The 17,823-nt window shown below is 48.5% G+C and overlaps 1 protein-coding gene across 3 annotated transcripts in view; it reads left to right on the forward strand.

The window, feature by feature from the left end:
* The window catches only part of TENT5C (terminal nucleotidyltransferase 5C), a 21,608-nt gene extending 11,530 nt beyond the window's left edge, over positions 1 to 10,078 (forward strand). For all 3 annotated transcript variants that reach the window (XM_045505850.2, XM_045505848.2, XM_010968086.3), the window contains exon 2: positions 4,564 to 10,078. In XM_045505850.2, the coding sequence (XP_045361806.1) occupies positions 4,588 to 5,763 (1,176 nt within the window). In that variant the 5' untranslated portion in view covers positions 4,564 to 4,587 and the 3' untranslated portion in view covers positions 5,764 to 10,078. The remainder of the gene's footprint in view (positions 1 to 4,563) is intronic.
* The last annotated feature ends 7,745 nt before the right edge of the window (positions 10,079 to 17,823 follow it).

A 17,823-nucleotide genomic window follows, 5' to 3' on the forward strand; every position in this document is an offset into this window, starting at 1 on the left:
GGGCGGCTAGACGCCGAATGTGAAATCAGCCTACATCTGAGCCTTCAGTAGCCTGAGCTCCTCTATGTCTAAATCACGGTAAATTGGGAGAATTAAAAGCTACCCATGGGCTCGGTGTCTGGCGCGTCCCACACTGTGCTTTTACATAGACTGCTTTTTTCTGACAGTCGACGCCACTATTCATACATGTGTCAGGAGTTGCTGGCGTGGAAGATGCCAACCACGGGCATCTTAGGTTCCTGAAAAAGTGTTTATTGCATTTATTAAGGTTCTTGCAACTGTAGACAATAATCAGCAACATCATGGGGAAAGCTGTACCATGTCTGAAATGAGAAATAGCGAGTCTTGTAAAACTACAGAAAACATTTTTGAATACCAAACATAAAATGGTGCTAGATGAGATGGCTTATCCATTAGTTTGAAAGTTTGGGTTTGTTGGGTTTTTTTTGTTTTTGTTTTTGTTTTTGGGATAAACAATGGACATCTTCTTTTAAACAACACGTAAGTAGAAAATTGACTAAAAGCTCTTCTAGAGAAAAACTGTTCCTCTTCCCCTGCTGATCTGGGGATCAGCTTTTAAGGCTTGGAGGGGAAGCCTCCAAGTGTACTTGATTTCGGCACCTGAGCATGGGGACATGGGGACGGCTAGGAGGAAAGGCATCGAAGGAATTAAACAAGGTAGCAGGTTAGATGGCTCATAGCGGGAGAGATTTGGGAACATGGCTCATAGGATTTTTTTTTTTTCAAGTAATGCATGTGTAGGTCCCAAATTCAAAAGAGAGAAAGTAAGTCTCCTTTGTTACCCTCTCCTAGCCTAGCTGTGGCATTTGGTGTAGTCGGAACCACTAGCATCTCCTTCCAGAGACTTCTGGTTGTATGACAAGCGCAGACTTACGCTTTTCTGCACAGTTTCACACTTTTCTGTTAATAGACCTTGATGAGCGCTTCATATTCATACAGAGGGAGCTGCCACCTTTCTTTTGGACACCTGTGTGCATTTGTATACTGTTGTGTACCTGCGAGTCATTTAACCTTCTTTACTGATGATTATTTGTAGCTTTATAATGCTTCAGTGAATATCCTTGTGTATACTTGCAAATGTACCCATAGAATAAAATCCAAAGTAGACTTCATGGAAGTTGAATTGCTTTGCCAAAGAGTGTGTCCGCTTAAAATTGAGAATCCCATGTCGTTCTTCAAAGAGAACCCAGGGACAGTGCAGTAAAAGTGTCTGCTTCTCGGTCTTTGCCAATCTGATGGGTAAAAATGACACATCATAGTCTAAATTTGCCTATCCTTTAAGGTAAGGTTGACTACGTTACAGGTCTGAGCCACTGTTCATGTCCTTTACCCCATCTTATGTTGGGATTCTGTGGTTCTGATTTGCAGGAGCTCCTTATTCATTAAGGAAATTAGTACTTTGTCTAATGTTACAAATATTTTCCTAGTTTTGTCTTCTCACTTCTTTATGGTGTTTTCACCATGTAGATATTTTTATATAGGCAAATATATCAATTTTTTTCTGACTTTTAGGTTTTATGTGATTTAGAAAGGACTACCTAGCTTATGTAAGTATACATAAGTTTTGTGGGTTTTTTCCTAGTACTCTTAGGGTTTCATCCTTTACACTTAGGTCTTTGATTCTTCCATCTAGGTCTTAGATTGGCACCAGCTCAGGAGCCATCTTTGCGTATTTTTTAAATCTAGATAATTATCCAGATGTCTCAAAATTTTCCCTTTACTATTTTGAAATGCCTCCTTTATTATATACTAAATCTTCTTATGTATTAGATTTTATTTCTGGATTTAAAAGTTTCTGTTTCACCAGCTTGTCTTTTTGTGCCAGTGGCACGCTGTTCCCATCACTGTGGCTCCATAATATCTCTTACCAGCCTATTGTACGTCCTGTTCTTCGTAACTCTCCTGGCTGTTCCTGCCCCTCCTCACATATAAACCTTACCAATTTTCAGTCTAAAATAGATTCTCACTTTGAATCTACTACAAGTTCAGGGATTTTAAAACATATGAAAATTTTCAGGCATAAGTGCACCCCCCCATCCCACTCCCCGCCCCCAACCCCTCCCCCCAGAAGGAGCGGTCACTTTCATGAGATTCTCCCCGGTCCCAGATGTCCCTCTCCTAATGTTAAGAACCACTGTTCTAGAGGTAGGAGTAGTCCTGGCTTTAACTCTACATGGCTTTTTTTTTTTTTAAACAAGTCCTTAAAAAAAATGGCATGAGTCAAAAGCGATTCCTACAACGATTCTCCTCTACAACATTATTGAGTTTCTTCCTGGAGATTTTCTGAAAGTTAAGTGCTCCTTCTATTCCGAGTACCGACTGAGCAGCATCTCTCCTGTTGCTATGACTTCTTTTGCCCGTATCATCCGCACAAGCCTTGGAAGCACGCTAACAGGGGATCCGCAGGGTGTAAAGCGAGTTGCATTTTTATGGGTAGGTCAGCGTGCCTGACAGAAACCCATGCCACCAAATCACAGTTTGGCCGTGTCTCAAAACAAAGCTAGAGCCGTACCTTTCTGCGATCGCTTGAGCTTGCGTGCTGCCCTAGATAATGGGTACAAGTGTACTGCGTGCTCGTCATAAAAGGGGCCACAAAGAACTAAGTGTGCACAGAGCGCATTGAAGAAGAGAACTCTGCTGTTTCAGAGCTGACTTGAAGCCAAAGGCCAGCCACAGTAAACATGCAGCATTTCATCACCAAGTTCGCTTGGTCTCCTTAACGCAGAAGTGCTTTGGTCGGATAATCTAGATGGCCTAGGGCCTCCTAACGCTGTCCAAACAGGTTTGCAGGGAAACTTTTATCTTCCCCTTGGTGAGTATTCTTCAGGCGGGAGCAGAAGCCTGCCCATCCCCCATCGGTCTTCCTGGAGCCTGCTTGGATCATGCGATCAACCTTCCTGCTGCCCGGCCAAGCAGATTCTGTCCCTTAACCTACAGGGAGCCTGTGATCTGGCTAGAGGAGAGGCCCATGCTGGCCAGACTGGACAACTTGCCAGCTCTCAGCTGTGTGCTCCCTGCTGCCCCTCAGCCCCAGCCTTCCTGTCGGCCAGCATCCCCTCCCCATGTGAGCTCCTCTGTGGCCTCCCTGCTCACCCCAATCAGGGGGCGCTTCTTTCTTCTGCCCTTTTGTTACATTTTCTTTCTCCTACACACTGCCTTGTATTGAGACGTCGTGTTCTCACCCTCCTCTTAATGGCCAACTCCTAGAAAGCTTGTCTCGGCATGTCCCTGGGTGCCCCAGCACAGACTGAAAACTGTCCCATTGATCTGAGCCCTGTTGATGAGGTGAGGATCCCCGGCACCGGTGCAAGACTGAAAACTCAAGTTGGAACCCCAGGACAGCGCACACTGGGTGTGCATCCGAAAGCAGCAGCTTCCAGACCCTGAGACTGCAGGTCATCGGGATGGGCTATGTGTGTCTGGCAAGTCAGTTTTGCTGCCCCTGTCACTTTTCTACCAATTTGCGAGGAAGTCTGAGGACAGCACCTCAACCTCTCGTTTGTGCTCTGACATCTGTCTGGCTAATAGGTGACCCAAGTGGATCCACAGGCACCTTGGCTTTCTAGTGTATCCGTTTATGTTCTTCCGCAGTAGGATTTCCAGTGTTTCATTTTCTGAAAAGTCTGACTTAGTTAGAAATTACTTTGGTAACTTTGTGGTTCTAACAGGTGAGCTGTGAGAGGCGTGCTTTGCTCCTGGTACTGAGTGCTAACTGTTCTCCTTGGGTGGCTTGAAGGCACTCTTTTTCAAAACACAGTTGAAAGATCACACTGCCCCAAGGAGGTTTCCCACATCCTGTGTCAGGCCTCCTTGCTGGGCAGAGCGGTTCCCTCCGTCCCTGACCTAACCCTCTGTTACTCAGGAATCCTGTCCTTCAGACAATTCCTTAGTCCTCGCCTGGATACCCCAGATAACAGGAGTGTTTGTTATAGGGCAGACGGCTCCCATAAGTGAAAAGCGTATCAGTGTACTGGATTCTAGCAGGACTAAACCGACTCTCTGTTCTCTGTGTGGTTGTAGCCTGGCGTTGAGAATCTATGTATTCACAGAGTGAAGGAGTCTTTGGTAGGTCGTGTGTTCTGTGTGGGCATTATAGCCTAGGCGTAGTTACGGTGCCAAAAGCAGGAGAGGTGATTTTCCATAGAAAACAAGGAAAATTAGCAACACCCATAGGCCCTCTGTTGAGTAACGTTGGGTTTAGGTTACTTGGCTTAATAAGTTTCTCTGCATCCCTTCACACACAAACTCTGCCCCCACCCTACCCCACACAGATAAAACAAAACAAACCCCACAGAAAACAAAATTATAAAGTTGTCAGATTCGATATAGGGTAAGTTTACGTGTATTCTCTCCTTACTGCCTGCCGGCACCATTCTTGCCACGTCTAACTCACTTAGCCCTCAGCAGCACCCGGCAGTAGGTGCTGTTTACCTCTTTACAGTAAGAAAGAGGTTCAGAGAGAAACCAGCATCATCTCTGAGTCCCGGGAGCCGCTTTGCCACGTAGAAGTGAGCGCTAACTGTTTCTCCCCCTCACTTTCAGTTTCCCTGGCAAGGACACCCCGAGATGGCAGAGGAGAGCAGCAGTACCAGGGACTGCGTGTCCTTCAGCGTGCTCAACTGGGACCAGGTGAGCCGGCTGCACGAGGTCCTGACCGAGGTCGTCCCCATCCACGGACGAGGCAACTTTCCAACCTTGGAGATAACCCTGAAGGACATCGTCCAGACCGTCCGCGGCCGGCTGGAGGAGGCGGGCATTAAAGTGCAGGATGTGCGGCTGAACGGCTCTGCAGCCGGCCATGTCTTGGTCAAAGACAACGGGTTGGGTTGCAAAGACCTGGACCTCATCTTTCACGTGGCTCTTCCCACGGAGGCCGAGTTTCAGCTGGTCAGGGATGTGGTTCTGTGCTCCCTTCTGAACTTCCTGCCAGAGGGCGTGAACAAGCTGAAGATCAGCCCAGTCACCCTGAAGGAGGCTTACGTCCAGAAGCTGGTGAAGGTGTGCACGGACACAGACCGCTGGAGCCTGATCTCGCTCTCCAACAAGAACGGGAGGAACGTGGAGCTGAAGTTTGTCGACTCCATCCGGCGTCAGTTCGAGTTTAGCGTGGACTCTTTTCAGATCATCCTGGACTCGCTGCTCTTCTTCTACGACTGCTCCAGTAACCCCATCTCCGAGCACCTGCACCCCACGGTGATTGGGGAGAGCGTGTATGGGGACTTCGAGGAAGCCTTCGACCACCTGCAGAACAGACTCATCGCCACCAAGAACCCCGAGGAGATCCGGGGCGGGGGGCTGCTCAAGTACAGCAACCTCCTGGTGCGGGACTTCAGGCCCACCGACCAGGAAGAGATCAAGACCCTGGAGCGTTACATGTGCTCCAGGTTCTTCATTGATTTCCCTGACATCCTCGAACAGCAGAGGAAGCTGGAGACCTACCTTCAGAACCACTTCGCCGAAGAGGAGAGGAGCAAGTACGACTACCTCATGACCCTGCGCCGGGTGGTGAACGAGAGCACCGTGTGTCTGATGGGGCACGAACGGAGGCAGACGCTGAACCTCATCTCCCTCCTGGCCTTGCGCGTGCTGGCGGAGCAGAACATCATCCCCAATGCCACTAACGTCACCTGTTACTACCAGCCCGCTCCTTACGTCAGCGACGGCAACTTCAACAACTACTACGTTGCCCAGCCCCCAGTCACCTACAGCCAGCCGTACCCCACCTGGCTGCCCTGTAACTAACCTTGAGACCTGTGGGTTTCCACAGTGGGAATCCCACTAGGGCAAGGGCTCTCAGGTAGGGGAGCCTCCTTCTAGATGTAGGCGTTTGGCTTTTAAAGGGGAACTCAGCTCTGATTCTGCTTTTTTTTTTTTCCTTTGTGTACCCATTGGAATGGGTCTACAGTGTATCATGAGCCAACCCTAAAGGGACCCGTTATTGCAGTGCCACTTTGGAAAAGGTTATAGGAAGTATGGCCTACCCACATCTTTCCAAGACAGACACTAACATGGCATGTCCCAAACACTGGCACGGGGCGTTTGGGCTCTGCAGTCACTGAGGTTGGGGGGACGCTTGGGCAGTGTCTGAGAAGTCGTCAGCTGCTGGTCCTCTCGTCTGTGCCCGGGGGAGGCCGCGCAGCCCTCATGTGCAATCCTCAGCCGTTGCATGAAAGTTGTGCTGATTGTCTGTTTTCTTGTTATCAATTTCAGTCGGGCAGAAAATGGTAAACATGAGGGTGCTCTTGTGACTTAATTTTTGTTCAAAGGACTGACTTGCTTATGTTTATTCTCCGTCAACAGAGCTGAGGATTTCTCTCATCAATAAACCAAAGCCAGTAGCTGGAGAATTGAGATCTGGTTGAAAGTGGTTTATGGTTTAGATGCTGTGCTAGCACGAGGAATTGTGAGAAATCGCTGAGAAAAAAAAAAGTGACCTTTTCTTGAAATGTAACTTGAAAACAAAATAAAATGTGCAACATAATGTTAAGTAGAATTGTGGTAGTGGTGGTGGGGTGACTGTAAATAGGAAACGTGAATGTTCAATTTTTCTTTTCTTTAACGTAAGGAATTCTTATTGAATGACATTTCTTCCCCCTCATCAGCTCATCACTTTCGTTTTGCTCTTCCCAAGACTAAGGTTGTGAGTCTAGAGTCGTTGCAGTAACTGACATGAGGGTCTTCTCACCTTTTAATCGGAAACCCATTTTGGTCACATTCCAAGTATGACTGGCTGTTTTTTCTGGAGTACTTTGGCTGATATTTTGTTTTTGTTCTCATCCCCCCCCAACCCAAAAAAATAGTGGTTTCCTTTTCCAGGCTTTTTGGACAGCAGATGAATCCAGGAGTTTCAGTAGATCTGAGTGACCTGTGGAATGGCCTGCTCTTGCGGGAAGAGTTCTTTGGTTTAAGAAAATTGCTTTAGAATCTCCCCTGCTGTCCCTGTGCTCCATGTGAGGTGGCCGCCCCTCCCGTCAGTCGGGCCTCATGTGGATCAGAGCCACTGAGGCACCTCCCGGCGACTACTTCCGGTGTATTTGGGAAGAAGCAAGTGAACGAAGGAGAATCTTCCTTACTCTGGTAGATTGATCATACGTGTTTGTACTCTGCACTTTAGAAGGAAAACAGTGTTACTCTCTAGTCTGAAGCAGGCTTAGTAAATGGGAGAGTTCTGGGCTACTTACTGTTGCTTTCCCGGTAGATTTATTTACGGGACTTTGTGTTTTGAAACTGTCTGTGGGCTCTCTTGGAAAACATCACTTCAGGGTTATCAAGGGCAAAGAACGCAATATTGCCAGCCAGCTTGGTTTCTCAAGTGATTGATCAAATCCACGCTCCAGAGTTTTGCATTCTCTTGTGGCCATAAAAATCCCAAGCCCTGCGTGATTGCCTGTTTCTTGCTTGAAGCAATGAAGTTACCTTAATGCTTAGTAGAAAAGGAGTGGTTTACCTTTTTCCAAAGATTATAGTTTCAGGGCTTTTTTCTAGAATGTGATGTCTAGGTCCTCTTGAAAGCAGATCGGGCGTGGCTCGGTATCCATGCTGTGGACTAGGCGAATAGAAGCCACTTCTCAGCGTAAACAGCTCCTGTCTCCCTGGGAGCCATAGTTATATTTAAATTCACGGCTTTGAGTCAAGGCTGGTTCTACATTGAGAGGGGCCCTGCGGTGCTTCAGGGTTAAAAAGGGCAATGAAGACTGAGCCCCAACTTTCAAAACTACGTGGTCATCCATGACCTTAAAAACTGCCATTGTGGTCAGATGGCAACATGTTTGCACAAAAATGAGAGATCTGTTTAACCAAAGCTTTGAAATATGATGAAGCCACCAACATAAGCACTTGCTAACAGAGGTCAGTGTTGCTTCCACCAGAAGGCTCACGGATCAGGGTGATGAGGGACCAGATGCAGAGAGGATCAGAACCGCATGAATAATTAAATTCCCAGTTTGTCCTTGGAGTGCTTTGTGCTCGTATTTTTTTTTTTTCCTATCTGGTACTAGTCCTCCTTTGAGGAGGAAGGGAGGCACAGAAGTTGCTGGAAATTCCCAGCCCCCCAATGCTTTACTACCACTGCACGATGGCCATCTCAGTAAACTCTCTTTGCCTGCAGTTCGTAGTCAGCCCAGCTGTTCTGAAGTTTGAGAGTAGGCCTGTGTTCTTAGAATCATCCGGGTAAAAAGCTGCCCTCACCAAAGCTGCACTTTGAAGCACCGCCCTGGTCTAGTGGTGTCTCCACCTGCTCTCCGAGCCTCTTGTCTGCCTCAGAAGAGACCAGGTAACCTTGAATTTCAGGTGTCTGGAAATTCTAGCTGAAACCTGCCTTTCGTGGTGCTCACACAAGCACCAGGTACTCCGAGCTTGTCCTGAGTCCAGTGGTTCCTCTTCTTTGTGTGTTGAGTAATGTGAAACTTGGCAGTGGCCAAGGGCACTAAAGTTCAAGTGCAAGTTCTAGTGTAGACTTAAGCAGCCTCATTTGCTTCAGGACTCTGAGCAGTTTTCTGATGCTTTCTGCAAGGATGCAGCCTGTTACCCTAGCCTGCTTCTTAGAATCAGTTTCAGCAGCTGTGAGATTGAAACAGTACCCTTTCCCGCTTGTGTTGGCAGAAGAGGATACAATACATTCCTGGCCTCGAGCTTCATCTCACCTTTAAGTCTTAACCTTGGCAGTGAGACAGTTTTCCTCACCCACTAACTTCAGCTCTGGAACTAAACTACATTGCTGACCCCTTCACCTCAGGGTTCCGCCAACTGGGTGTGGGAGGTGGCATGGCGCACACCGGGAGGGCCGGGCAGATGGGGAGAGGCAGGTGGGAAAGGTGCTGGGTTCCTGATCTGCGGTCACGGATGTGGTTTGGCATTCAAGGGTTTTTTTTTTTTCCTAGTTTGATTTTTCTGCCCCCCTGGGGATTTGAGCCTCAGTGAGCTGTGTGTGAACCCACGCTCTGGGGTGACACATTAGTAATCCATTTGCTAAAGCCCTGAATCTGCTTTTCCTTCAACTTGGCCGCTAGCATTAGCCCCTCACCTTCACGGTAGGTTAGGATTTTAACTAGTACTGCTTTGTTAACTCTGGGGAATGGTGCCACTCAAAAGCAACTTCCTAACTTTAGGAAAACCTCCTTTCTAGTTACCTTTCTGGTTCCGGTGCCTTTTTTTAGGATGCAGATAGACTGTGAGTGCGAGCGTCCTCTTCCAGAGAATAAAGGATAGTTACCCAGTTGCGAGCAGAGGCCCTGATGCTCCCCGGGGCCTTTGCTTCCCGGCTATCTGACTGGGGCTCCACACAAGGAGAACCTGTGCGTGGATTCTGTGAGGTGAAGGAACAGCCAGTTGCCAAGGGTAAATTTGAATTTTTAACCTGGCAGAGACCAAAATGTCTCAGCTGACTTTGGAACATACTCCAGCTCAGCCAATTCCATTCAGAGGACCAAGGGAGGGGTGTGTAATGAGGGGTGTATTTAGAAAGACCAACTTTTCAGGATTATTTGTGGAGACTTCCAAGGTGAGGAGCAGGAAATAACTGCTTTTTTTGTGAGTTCCAATTCTAAACCTTGTTTACCTATCACTTAAAAAAAATAGTTTAAGTGGCTGTGAAAGAAAACGCTTGGAGTTTTGCCTGGGCTAGTGGGAGCTGGTGCAGGCTGTCATGTGTGTTTGCCTAGGAAGGCGAGGAGACCATCCACTAAAGAGGAGGTCGTTAAATAATATGGATCTGTGGGTGTTTTAAAACTCAAGGCATCTGGTCTTTTTTGTTTAATGAATTTAAAAAAAAAAGAGCTGCTTTCAGAAAATTGAGTTTTTATCCATTAATTTCCAAATTATTATAGATGAAAAGATACAAATTAGACTAAATTTGAAGCTTTTTTGTTACTCAATATTTGCATAGCCTTTGAAATATTAATTTCTTAGTGGTGCCTAGGATGTGTGAGGTTTCCTCTTTGGTGTAATGGTCCCTGACCTTCTTACGTGATGCAGGAGAAATCATTTGTCAATGCACAATGTGTTAGAACTTGATGCAGTAAAGCTTTGAGTTTGAGAAATAAAGATACATTTGAAAAGACCTTGTCATTTATGCTCGTTTCTTTGTGCCGCCTCAATGGTGAACTTATTTTAGGTTTCTGGAAACATGTCGCACATGGTAAGCGGTTATCAACATTATCAGCCTTGGATGCTTGTCTGAAAGATGGTGCCTTCTCTGGGGGAAGGAACATGTGGGTAACTTGGGGGCCATAATTCCCTTAATATTTAGACTCTTCTCCAAGGTGCTGGACTGATTTAAACCGACCTCAGCCTCTCAGCTGTCATCCACATTAGATGGTGTGGTCTTGAAGTCCCCCTTCACTGGCAGTTGGTTTGATTCAGTGCTAAAGGCCAGGTTCTCTTGAGCTTGACTTTGGTCCCAAAATCATTTCAGTAAGAGAACCAGAATAACTTCAACTCTACTATATACAACTGCTACCATGGTTTCTTCACATTTGAAGAGCAGTGTAGAAGTGATCAAGTGATCCTTGATTGGTTGATGGAAACTTGGAGGGTGTAAAGAGAAACTGTTGACCTTGCCCGGTCACCAACTTGCTTCCAGATTCCTCTGATCCAGTTCTCAAGCATCCCCAGCCCTGCCCCTCCCATGGCCTCTCTTCTGGGCTAAATTTCATTAACTCCAATGATCTTCTCTATAACTGTCATCAAAAAACTTGGTTTTTTAACTGTGTAAAATCCTTCATTCCCTTGCCTGCGACCTGCCTGTTGCTGCTGCTCCTTAATCCTTCCAGTCGGAGGATGAGAACTCTCTGGAGTCCTTCCAGATCACTGCTTTGGAGTGTTCATTGGCTGACCCCTCCTCTGACGCTTGCGCCATCTCTGTCGCCCCCTCACTCCTCACTTCACCTGGCACCGTCGAAGTCCAGGTCAGTGGCCTCTTCAGCCAGCCACTCACACTGGCTAGACTTTGGATCTAGAACTGCCCGTGAAGGCTGGAATGACTTTCTCCTCCCTCTGTGGCCACAAGAACTAGGATCCATCAAAGAGCAATTTTACAGTCTTGCTATGTTTGCCTACGAGCCAGCTCCAGGATCCTCTTCCCCCTCATCTGTACTGCGTGTTCCTTCTGTGATGTTCCTCAACTCTGCCTTTTTGATGTTGCCTTCACCTCTCACCGGGGTTATTTCGTGAGTCAGTTCCTTTGTCTCCCCACCATTTTTCTTGACTCATCCAAGGGCTCTTTCTCAAACATTCTGACTTACCTGTGCTCCTCCCGTACATTAAAACCTGCTTACGACTGTGCTGTGCAAGGGTGGATGTCAGACTTCGACCCACGAGGAGTCCTTCACAGCCCGTCCCGGCCTCGTACCTGCTCTGCCAAGCAGACCCTGTTCCGGTTCCTGAGCACACAGTTCCTCCCGTGCAGCGAGCCTCGAAAATCAGCTGGGATGTCGCACCCTCCCTGCTGCTCTTTCTACTCCTGTCCATCCTGGGTTGCGTCAGTTCTTCACTCTCATTGTGAACACCTGCTTGTTCCGTGTTCCCCTGCCTGCCTCCCACACAACTGGCATAGATTGGGTGCTTCAAATGTTGAACTTGATGCTTTTGTCCCTAGAGGACTTGGCCTTGGGCCACTCGCAGCGAGGAGGCTGAATCCTGCATATTAACCTGGATGTGTTATCATGCCCACTCTCATGCTAGGGAACGTTTCGGTCCAGGCATTGTCCAGAGCAGTGTTTACAACTTGTGTGGGCAGCGGTGGTGCTTGGTTCCCCAGAATGAGTAGTTACCTCGTGGACACTGGAACGCTGTGGGCCACAAGCTCTTGGCCTCCTAAGCAAGGTCAATACTTATGGCTGCAATACTTATACTCTGTCGTTTTCTTCTGAACTCCCCACCCACCTCATACCCTCCTGGTGTTTTAGTAGAACTTCTCTTGAATCCCCTCTGAGTGTGAATTCCTCAGCATTGGAGCCCTGCTCCCACTGCCACCCAGGATTCCCAGGACTCCAGGAGTACACTTTCCAGTACTGGGGAATTTTTTTTTCCTTCCCTGTCCAAGTAGTGACTGGGGTGGGATAGTCACATACCTGTAATTTGGGATTAACGTCTGCTGGAAGATACTAAGAGCATTAACAGGACCTGAGAGGGTTTACCAAACAACCTCTAGGAGAGGCCCAGACCAAAGCATCAGTGTGACACACCCTCTACTTCCTTACCTTCGGGTGCAACTTCATCCCCTCCAGAGGCCCCCAGCTCCTGTGCATCTCAAGGCAGGTAGAGCTGAGAGGCAAGCCAGGGTGGAGCCCAGTCTGGGACATAGTCAGGAGCTGGATGGCAACATGATGAGTGTCTGGTACCCACCAGCACCACCCAAAAGCTGAGTGGGAATTGCTGAGGTCGAGTGACTTCCTGCCCGAGTGATAGGACTGGTGCTGGGCCCACAGTGCTGGCTCCTTGCCTCCCGGCCCCGTGCTCCCTCCTGTCCCACCGGGCTGCGTGCCTCTTCCGAGGGTGAATGCTATCGAGAGGAATGTGCTGGCCTGGCAGTTGAACCACATGTCCCTCGCCTGCTTGACTGGCATCCTTCTCTTGAGCAGATGTCTGTGCATGCTGCCAACAAGCCAGGGAAGCTGGGCCATGGCGGGAGGCTCGGGTTCGTGCCTGGGGAGGTGATGCCTCACCGAGCTCTGAGCAAGCGGGCCGACCTGTCCTGGCCACGGCTGCACCGCAGATCTGTTTTGTCAAAGTGAGTCACCGCTCAGGCTGCCTTTTACGCTAAGAAGTTCCTTACAAGTGGTCCTAGGGGAGGCACAAGAAGCAAGAGTGGCCTGCCTCCTTTCAGATGCTTACCTTAGAGGGAGGGGTCTGAAGCTACGCTGTGTGTGTGTGTGTGTATGTGCGAGTGGGGGGAGGGGGGAGGGAGGAAAGGAGACAGACGACACAACACTTCTCCAGACTCTTCCGAACAATTTGAATCCATTCAATATACGTAGTGTCTCTGAGCCTTTGCTCAAGGGATCTATCTGTTGGAAGCTAAAGCCATGAGAAAATGGAGTGACATGGCTCACGTTTGACTAAGGCTTTAGAATTCACCACATGCCTGTTACCTGCATGTCAGCTTCTGGACCTCAGACCTGGGGGCAGGGAGCTGCAGGCCCACTTTACAAACAAGGGGCCAGAAGCTCCCAACACTCTGGAGCTGCACAAGTTTTCTATCTTAGGAGAGGCAGGGCCTGTGTACCACAGCCTGCCTCCAAGGCCCTGTTCTCTGATGCCCCTGAAGGCTCTCTGTAAACCATAAATCACTGGCAAATGTTGTTATGCCAGAGGTGTTGAGTTGCCTGGTAATAGATCCGCTTCCACTTGTGCAGGAAAGGAATTCCTTGGACAGGCCAGCAGCTCTTCTCAGAAAACCCTCCCTTTCTGAATCAGGTGGGGGAAACTGGTGGTGGGGGAGCCTACTGCAGGCTCCCTGACATGTTGGGGGAGTATCGCCGAGTGCCAGGTCCTGTGCTGAGTTAGCATTTCATCTCCCAACATCTCGGAGACAGGGTGGTCCTGTTCGCAGAGGAAACCAAAATGTTGTGCAGCGGGCAGTGCGGGACTGGCCCATCGGGCGTCCGAGCTTTTAGCCCCTCAACGATGTGCTGTTTTGCCTTCACCCTGTGTTTTCCAGGGTAGCAGGTGGAAGAGGCACAAGAGAACAGATATCCTGCCTCCCTATAGGAGCCTTTGGACAGGAAGGCGCTCACCTCCCAGCTCTGTGGTTAGTAATGGAATTAAATGGAAGCCAAGGAGACGGACTAAACTGACGCGTTAAAAATAAAAATCAGGTCCACTGACTAAGCTGAAACAGGTGCCTATATAGGATTGGGGTTGACATACAAATTTTTCAAATTAATTAATTAATTAATGTTTTTATTGAAGCATAGTCAGTTTACAATGTTGCATCGATTTCTGGGGCACAGCACACTGCTTCAGTCACATAGGAATACACCTATGTTCGTTTTCATATTCTTTTTCACTATAAGTTACTGCAAGATACTGAGCACAGTTCCCTGTGCCATACAGTATAAACTTCTTGCTTGACTGTTTTAGATATATTAGCCAGTTTTAATTAGAATTAAAATTGCAAGAGCATCCTTTTTTCCCCTTAAGAAGTTACATAATAGAGGGGCATTTAAACTCCCTGCAAGCTGGAGGAGAGGGTGAGGGAGGACGGGAAACCAGCTTGCCCACAGCTCTGGAACAACAAAACCTAGAAAGGAGGGGACTCAGAAAACTAATCACAAAACCCAAAGCAGTTCCTGGAGTCAAACACCTGTTGATGTTCATGCACTAAATTTAGCGGTAGTTGGGTCATCTTATCCTTAAATAAACACTAACTAGGCAAAGACATTTTACCAAAGAATCTTGACATTGGCTCCTACAGGCTGGGAGGAGCAGCCTCGGGGCAGCCTCTAGCTCCTCTGCCACCCTGGCTCTTTCAGGTTCCCCCGTGCTTCTTCCCTTCCCTTAGGTCGACTCTGGGTACTTGATTGTCCTTGTGCCTTGTGTCCCTTTCCCCAGTGTGAGGGATCGGTTTTCTTGGCCTTCACATGATCGGCATGGGTACGGAGGTAGGGGGCGGGGCGGGAGAACAGCCCCGGTCCCCGCTGCACCTGCCCGGCCCACAGGCAGCTAAGCAGCAGGCTTATTTTCCATCCCACATGAGACGCTCCTGAAAGGAAAGTGATTCTTCCTTGCCTTTGCCTCTTGAATTTTGGCTGCTGCTGAATCAGGCACAGCCCCTATTTCAGGAAATGTCAAACTAGAGGTTTTGCTGCTGCAGTCCTGGGCTCTGAGCCTGGTGGGCGATGCCTACAGCCTCTTGCCTGAGTGCCAGTCCCATAACCCAGCAGGGGACAAGGGGCCTGTAGTGAGGAGGACTCTGGAGAGGCAGAAGGGCCAGAGGTCCAAGCCCAGCATGCTTCCCCTCCCCCCCTGCCTGCTCTTATAAACCACTCCAAGCCCAACTTCACTCTGGACAATGCAGGTGATGATGGTACCCAGTTTGGGGTTGCTGAGAATTAGAGAAGCAAGGTATTTGACATAAAGCCCCAAGCTCCAAACCAGATGGTATCCATTCCTTGGTATCCTCTGCCTCCCGGGAGCTTACAATCTGCTTGGGGAGCTAAGAGACACCATACATGAAAGCAATAACATTTGTGTGCCACAGATTCTTCGGTTCTGTTGGACATCAGGAAGTAAATAGTAATACTGGCTGCAGTTTATGGAAAGCTACAAGGCCAGTTAAGGGTGGCACCTGTGCTCTCGATAATGCTAAGACAGCTCTGCCAGGTTAGTGGTGGCAGTCCCTCCCCCAACCCCACCTCCCACTTAGCAGATGAGGAACCAAGGCTCAGAGAGGCTAAGAGACGTGTTACAGCCCGCACAGCTGCTGAGAGGTTGATCAGTCTGGCCTGAACCATTCCACACCTGGAGCCAAGATGGTGTGGACCATGTCCAGCTGGGGTCCGGAGCCTGGGGTGCCAGCCAGTGCTCTGTGCTGGCAGACCGCCCCATTGCCCAGTGGCCCATGGGGTGCAATATCATCATAATTCCTACTAGACAGCCGATCAGCCTCCCTTCCAAGGTGTTGCCAGCTCACACAGTTCCCCGGAACTTCAGACCCGCTTCCCCCACCCCTGTGCTGGGGGTAAGCAGAGAATGGAAGATACTGTTCTGGACGACGACAGTCAACTCGCTATACAATGGACTCATTTTGTTCTTTTGATGAACAACTTCCCTGTACCCGGAATTGGAACCTACACGCTGAAAAAGCCCAGAACCCTCCTGCTCCAGGGTGGCAGGCTCTTTTGTAACTGTGTGACCCGCTGGTTTTGCTGGGGTGTGCACATTTCTAATAATAATGGTGATGATAAACAAAGAGGACTTTGCATGGCCGGGGCGTTTCCTCTCTCCAAAGCTGCTGTTTCAGATGTTCCTCCACTGCCTGAGCCCCAGACCCAGCCCCCTCGGTCCCCCACCAGGCCCTGCTCCCCCGGACCCGGGACCCAGCAGCCCAGGGAAAGGGCAAAAATGGGGCTGGAGGGAGACAGGGCTTTCCCTGCTGGGATTTCACAGGTTCGCATTCCCCAGCACGGTTGTGTTTTCTCTGCCAGACAAGGGCTTCCCCCACCCAAGGAGCATTCAGTGACTTCCAGCACGGTCAGCGGCCGGGGCCTGTGGGAGAGGACAGGTGGAGAGACCCTGCCCTGCCACGTGGGATCAGCTTGGGCGAGTTTCTGATCTGGCCATCGTGGAAACCAATTAGAGAAATAACTTGTTGAGGACATAACAAGGGTTTTTCTAACCCAAGGGTCAGCAATTTTTTTTCTGTAAAGGACTAATTAGCAATCATTTAGCCTTTGTGGGACATGGGGACTTGTCACAATTATTCAACTCTGCTGTTTTGTTTTTTTTTTTTTTTTTTTCACAAAAACAGCCAGAGACAATATGGAAGTAAATGGGCATGACTGTATTCCAATGAAACTTTATTTATGGACACTGGAATTTGAATTTTGTATGTTGTTTTTTAGTGAAGTATAGTTGATTTACAGTGGTATGTTAGTTTCAGATGTACAGCAAGGTGACTCAGTTACACATATATATAAATCTATTCTTTTTCAGATTCTTTTCCATTATAGTTTATTACAAGATGTTAAGTATAGTTCCTTGTGCTATACAGTAGGACCTTATTGTTTATTTATTTTATATATAGTAATGTGTATCTGCTAATTCCAAACTCCTAATTTATCCCTACCCCCTTCCCCTTTGGTAACCATAAATTGGTTTTCTATATCTGTGAGTCTGTTTCTGTTTTGTAACTAAGTTCATTTGTATCGTTTTTTTAGATTCCACATATAAGGGATACCACATTTTATTTGTCTTTCTCTGACTTACTTCACTTAGTATGATCATCTCTAGGTTTTGAATTTGAATGTTGTATAGTTTTCATATAGCATGAAATACCATAATTTTCCCCAACCATTTAAACCGTGAAACCCAGTCTCGCATGTTGGCCGTATGCAAACAGGCAGAAGGACAGATTGGGCCCCTGGCTGTAGTTTGCCGACCTTTGCTCTAGATGCAAGGCTGCTTCACAGCAAAATACTCCTCTTCCTTTTCGTCCCCCTCCAACTGTGTCCCGGAACGACTGCCAGTCCTGTTACTCGTGTGCCACCAGCCTCCTTGTGAGCTGCCTCCATCCTGCCCCCTCAGGGTCTGGCTGTGCTGGCCCGCAGCACCTGCCAGCCTGAGCTGCTGTCACCATGACTGTGAACTTGAGCCTAGAGGTTCTAGCCAGGTGGGCATCCCTGCTCTCTGACCCCAGCTGATTCTCGTGGCCCACTTTCCACCATACCTGTCAGGTGAGGAAGCCCCTCTCCCTACCCGTGGTGGGGTCACAATCTCTTTTATGTTCTCAGAAGGGGTGAACTCTGTCCCTCGGTTCTTCCCAGAGTGCCCCAATATTACAACTCCTATTAGGCAGACTGGTTCAGCTCCTTACCATTCATCTCAAAGAACTTAGGACACTTCACTTGGGACTCTCAAGTTGTACCCCTCAGCACTGAGTCAAACATATCTTTCCTGCCCACAACCCCAGGATCTTAAGATGCTCCCCTAAGACTAAAGCAAGCCCTTTGTTCTCGGAGCCTGGGGGCTGACTCTCAGACTCCAGAGATCTTTACCACTTCTTTCAGGGGGTCCTGGGGCTGTTTGAAAGCTGACTGTACCCCTGGGCTGGGCTCCAGCAGGGTCTGCCCCATCTGGCTCAGA

Source organism: Camelus bactrianus, chromosome 9, assembly GCF_048773025.1.
Source record: "Camelus bactrianus isolate YW-2024 breed Bactrian camel chromosome 9, ASM4877302v1, whole genome shotgun sequence".
Classification (NCBI taxonomy): Eukaryota; Metazoa; Chordata; class Mammalia; order Artiodactyla; family Camelidae; genus Camelus; species Camelus bactrianus.